This window comes from Limulus polyphemus, unplaced genomic scaffold, assembly GCF_000517525.1.
Source record: "Limulus polyphemus unplaced genomic scaffold, Limulus_polyphemus-2.1.2 Scaffold1909, whole genome shotgun sequence".
NCBI lineage: Eukaryota > Metazoa > Arthropoda > Merostomata > Xiphosura > Limulidae > Limulus > Limulus polyphemus.
This window is the reverse complement of record NW_013667519.1, coordinates 55,852-61,893: the sequence shown is the minus strand read 5'-3', so window position 1 is coordinate 61,893 and position 6,042 is coordinate 55,852. Positions and strand designations below refer to the sequence as shown.

General features: G+C 29.6%; 1 protein-coding gene across 1 annotated transcript in view; it reads right to left on the bottom strand.

The window, feature by feature from the left end:
• LOC106465323 (ubiquinone biosynthesis monooxygenase COQ6, mitochondrial-like) overlaps positions 1–5,875 on the bottom strand; it is a 62,255-nt gene extending 56,380 nt beyond the window's left edge. The window contains exons 1-3 of the mRNA XM_013925533.2: positions 5,480–5,875; positions 1,276–1,580; positions 657–791 (exon numbers count right to left, since the gene is read on the bottom strand). Of these exons, the coding sequence (XP_013780987.1) occupies positions 657–791; positions 1,276–1,549 (409 nt within the window). The 5' untranslated portion in view covers positions 1,550–1,580; positions 5,480–5,875. The remainder of the gene's footprint in view (positions 1–656; positions 792–1,275; positions 1,581–5,479) is intronic.
• Between the last annotated feature and the right edge of the window lie 167 nt (positions 5,876–6,042).

Genomic DNA, 6,042 nt, shown 5'->3' with positions numbered 1-6,042 from the left:
TTCTTTGCATGTTGGATAGGCAACATGCAAAAAGTAAAAAAAAAAAAGGCATGAAAAAACATTGCTTAACAAACCTTAAGAGTTATAAAAATAAAATTGGATATTTTGCATCTGAAAGCATTGAAATGTTTATTGATAATCTGCCAAATTTTGTTAACATATACTTACTAATTTAAAAGTTATAGTATGAAAACTATAACTAGCACAAAATGGTCACAAGATTGGTCTCGTGGGACCAAGACCATGCTGAAAGAGTTAAGAAATACATGTAAAATGCACATAGTATTTTCAAAAATGTGTATTCACTTTGAATATCATGTTGTATGTATGAAATCAAAATAAAATTCCTTCACTTCTAAAGTGGATAAACACTGTTAAAACAATAATGAATATTACACATATGATAGATATAATGTCATTTTGATTAAAAGAATTAATAATTTTTACATTTAATGCATCATATTTAAGAATAAGGCAGTATGTGGCCAAAACAACAAAAGCCTATTTCAGATATAATCCATTTTTCTAGAATTAATTAACTTTTTTATCATTAGTCTAGGCAATCTGTCATTTTAGATCACTGAAGGTAATCTCTATACCCATAATAACTGGAGATAGATTCATATAAATAGTGAAGAAAAGTATCAGTCTCTTACTATTTAGTAAATCCCGAGTAGCCGGTGTGAGGGCAAACACACGGTTACTATATTTTTCTGTTAGTGGTTTCTGTGAGAAGGGAGGTCCTGTCTCCAACATCAATATTTTCTTATCTAATAAAACTGAAGAATAACCTGAAAGAAAAACATAACATGTTACTATCTATATATAAATATTAGAAAATTTTCACACAATTTAACACATTATGTATAGTTTTACAAGAGTATTTCACACATTATAAGTTAAAATTCCCCTTGATATAACTCCGATTTATTTATTTAAATTAATTAAATCATGTAATGAAGTTAAGGTTAAAATAAATGTTTAAATTTTAATATTCATGTACAAGCTTCCTAACAAGATTCTTTTTGAAAACATCTTAAAGTTTTTTTTCTGACTAAACTCTTGTTCTACCAATAACTTCAAAAGCTGTTTTAAGGCTTATTTTAATGCCAGTAATCAGGTTCAAAAAATTATAAATCAAATGTTTATGCCAATTTCAAAAAATAATACAAAATGTATAGAAAAAAACCAAGTAGAAAACTTTCTAAATTCTAAGAATTAAATGTTTCACAGGAACTGATAGAATTCTCATATTTTAATGTACATCAAACATACCCAGTACACATGCCATAGCACTTCCCACTAAACCACCACCGGAAACAACAATATCCCAAACTTCAGCAGTTAGGCTCTGCTCAATATCTTCCCCAACTTGCTGATGTCTGGACCCAGTTGAAGAGAGATGTCTTGTTTCAGAGTTGAAAAAGACATATGTCACTGGACAACAACTTCTGTTGTAAGGAATAATTCTGCACAACTGCCTGACCTTTCTAATACTGGTAAATTTGATTGCATCTTGACAGAATATGCTCAAACATCCAGGAAACATTGTTGCACTGTATACTGAGCTTTGTATTCACCTAAATAAATTTGAAAAAAAAAACGTTTGTAAACAACTGCTAAATCTAAAAACCACTCATTACATCTTATACTTTAAATGTTGTTTTAACTTGAAAATATTAATTTGTACTTATTTACGACAGTTATATTATAATTATAACAAATATAATTATTATTATAACATTATTATACCATTGTTACCAGCATGAGAAAGATACTAATTCCATATTTTTAATCTTCTATGTTGTAAGTGTAAGTTATTCACGTGTAACTTAAAATCGGGTAAAGTTCACATAAATGCAGTACTAAATCTAATGATATTATGAGTCATATACTATGCAGTCCATACTAACACTATTAATGTATAGGTAAGATGAAGATTAACCTGAATAATAATTAATATAGTTGTTATATTCATAACAGTAACACCTGAACTTGTCGATATCAGATTTCTCATTTATCAATACATTAACATGAGTTATACAAGACAATTCATAAACACTGGACAAGTGACATTCACATGCTGAATGGCAAATCCAATCAGACACTGGTAGATCAAAATCTACGTGGTAATTCTTGCACAAGCAATAGCAACAAAAAATTACTAACTCGAAACTTCTCTATCTTTTTGTTTTTTTAAACTTGGCAATGAAGTATTCAAAGACCATAGTTCAACATACACTGATTTCACACATTTAAAATTATTAACATAACATCAATGATAAAAACTCTGAGCAAAACATGAGACTGTTGAGTTACATCATACACTGTAGTTTAGACAAGATTAATGCACAAAAGTTAGGTAAGATACTTGTAAATTATTATAAATAGAAGTTCTGTATGTAATATATCAGGTGTCTACATTTAAATGAAGAAATAATGCCAAATTAATTCCTCATAACTCTAAAATTTCCTCAACATATTATTTTTTTCTTTTTCTCTGCAGTGTATCAAAAATCCCCAAAGATAATAATTCTTACCCTGTGGTCCACTGACTATACTAACTATTCAAAGAGTGTTGCTATATCTTTTTACTTTGTTTCAGATTTTTGCACAATGCTATATGTGCATAGTAATTTCTAATTTTAAAATTACAGATTGGAGGGAAAGAAGCTGGTAAACAACACCTAATGCCAATTATTGGGCAACTTTTGTTTGACCAACTAATGGGATTTTACCATCACCTTTATGATGCATCCAAGGGTCAAAATGCAAAATACGATTTTTTTTGCACTAATGGGATACAAATAATGGACCCACAAGATCCACAGTCCATAGCACAACCACTAGACCACGCTCTGCCTATCTTTTTTAGAATTCTACATGTTTTATGATCAAGTTTTAAAGTTATGGAATAATTTAAAACTCAACTAAATGTAGAACTATATTATTGTAGCATCATTTTTTATAGATTGGTATTTATTCTCTGTTTATTTTACGTTATCTAAGAAATGGCTGTGGTACTTGAATATTCACCCACACAAAATGGGGTCCTAGACTGAAAATGTTGAGAACCCCTGGACTATAGCATCACTACTATTAAACTGATATTAATAATTTAGCATGAAGACATTTTTTTGCAGTTTCTCAACCACAACTATAAGATTGGTGCAAGTTACATATGTGTTTCACACCTACAAGGAGTACAGACTACAGTACCAATCAAGGGCAGACAACAGGGTGGTAAAATTGTGAAATATATTGCCACCTTGAATGGAAGAGACTAGCATTTTACAAGACTTTAAGAAAAGAATTTTTAAGTACTTAGGGATCACATCTGGATTTAAAGACCAGTTTTCTGTTTATTAAGGGAAATTAGAAGTCAGAACATCCTTATCTGGCCAAATAGTCCCTTAATTTAAAATTGTCTTAGGCTACTAGTGCTAAATACTAGAGTTCATGTCATTGATTTTAAAAGAAATGAGTAAAATATACTAGTTGGTACGGTAATTCTAGAAGTTCAAAATTAACAAAGCTTCTTTCTGTTTTATATTACATCTTTGAAATAAATTGTTGTAATTAAGAAGATATTAGTTGAACAAAAACTTAAGCTTTGGTCACAGCATTTCTGATGTAGTTGAAATTATAAGTCAGTTTTAACTTGTGTGAAAAATTTTAATCTGATAAAAAGGAATACTTTAAAAAATCACTTAGTGAAATATAAATGAAAAACAACATAGATGTATTAAAAATTTTGATTTATTTATCTGTTAACTGGTTTTGAGGAAATTACTTATCTGGATGATGGAAAGGGCATAAACTTAGTGTACTTAAATTTGCAAAAGGCTTTTAATAAAATACCACACAGAACATGAGTTAAACCCATCACATCAGTGGAGTTGTGGAAAGACCAGTTAATGAGACTGAAGAGTGACTGAATGAAATAAATCAAAAAGTGTTATTAATAAAGTCCAACCAAAGTGGGTCTTTGTTACTGAGTGTGCCTCAAGTATCACTATTTAAGCATTTGCTTTTTCTTAATTATATAAATTACTAATATCAACTTCTTATAAAAGTAAACTACTTACTTAGTCAAAATAAAAAATAAAAACCAATAATATGTACATCTAATTAAATACAATTGTCTTATTGATAGGAGCATAATTAATAAAGTTTGCTGATGACATTAAACTCTAGGCATTTCTAGCTATAATGAGAATGTTAAGGTAATAAAGAATGACTTGGATAAGTTGGCAAGTAACTAATTACAGCATGTACTAGGTAATGTATTTGGGTTACCATAATTTTCACCACATTTATTAAAGATGGGAACCCACTCAATAGTATGTCAAAATATTATCGACTTAGTGGTGCTGATGGCATCAAAATAATGCTCTGTTGTTAGTAGAAAAACTAATATAATTTTTGGATGTATTGACCTCTATATGTAAATTGTTGGTAGGCCTCACAGGAAATATTGTGTGAAAGGTTTTATTTTCTTATCTAAGAAAGAATACTTATTGAAAATGGCTCTGAGAAGGGCTACTAGGTTGACTACAGTACAGAGATGGAATGGGTATCTTATTGGGATAGGTTAAGAATATAATTTTTTCTTGAAAAAATATTGGTAAGAAGTGAAACTAATGAAATTTAAAATATTATCAATGTGTGGTTGATATGATAAAGGTCATCAATTTCTTTTTGTTCAATTTGAAGGCAATAGAAAAAAAAAGAGGCCATAATTTTAACATTATTAAAGATAGGCTAGGCTCCAGACAAAAAAAGTTATTTTCCTAATAGGATTAATTTATGTAAAAGAGTTACCACTAGCAATAGCAGAGATCAACAGAAGTACTTAACAGTGTGTTATGTTTTGGTCACTTATTTATGAAAGGATGGCTAGTTGTTGGAGTGAAAGAGAGAGTTCAGGAAATTACTACTTGGATGTCTCCAGGTTTGAAAGAGTTACTGTATACATGGAATAGGCTGAAATTCTTGGAAGGTTTTTGGTTTAAAGGAGAATTGCTCAGAGGGACCTTATTGAATTAAGATTTTTGAAGTCTGGAATATGATGATCAAGATCATGTTTTCACAAGAAAAGTTGCAGACAAACAACTAGAGGGAAGAGGTTGAAGATTTGGAAAACTTTTTTAATAGCCATATTTTCCTTCAGAAACAGGTTTACCAGATGTACCAGTAAAACTGTGATCACCTCAGTTTTTAGTACAGTGTTTTCATTATGTGTGGCTTCTTTACATTTTACTTGGAGAATCACCTTACAAATACAGATCTCACATTTTCATAACCTAACTTGTTACTGGGCTGCTGCAGGAATAAAGTTTTGAATACCTGCCAAGCAACAAAAAAGGAAACTAGTAGATAACATATTTCTTTTGAGTACATTCAAGACAAGTTCAGCAAACAAAATTTGTTAAAAGCTTATCTATTTAAAAGAATAATAAATAAAAAATACACCTACCATTTTAAAAACAAAATGCAATAAACATCTGACTATTTAAGAAATAGTACAAATGTTATTGTAATATAAATTGTTTTAAAGCTGTTACAGTGTTACTCTACATAGACAGAAAAATGTTCCAGCTTTTCAGTTTAGAAATCTGGTAACCAAATTCAGGAGTGGTGGTAGAAGTTGCAATACTGAAGGAATTTAAGAAAAGACAGGATTAGCATAAGAGATCAGGTTGAGATATTATGAAAAGTCTGGAGTATGTTAAAAGTAAAAAACGCAATAGCCCAATCAGACCAACATTAACGTTATACATAAAATAGTATTGTTACTGTGGTAGTTATAACTTGTACTTTGTAGTACTACTACTATTATTAGTATTGGTAGTTTTGTCTCATTATCACTATCGGAGTTTGACTCGAAATTTGAGTAAATTATAACCTTTGTGCTGTATCTTATTCGAACATAAGTTAATAACTAGTATTAAAAACTAAAGTAGTATGCAACTATATCGCTGTACAATTTATAACTTATAAGTCGTATATTACTGGTAATGTTATTATATCATTGTTACC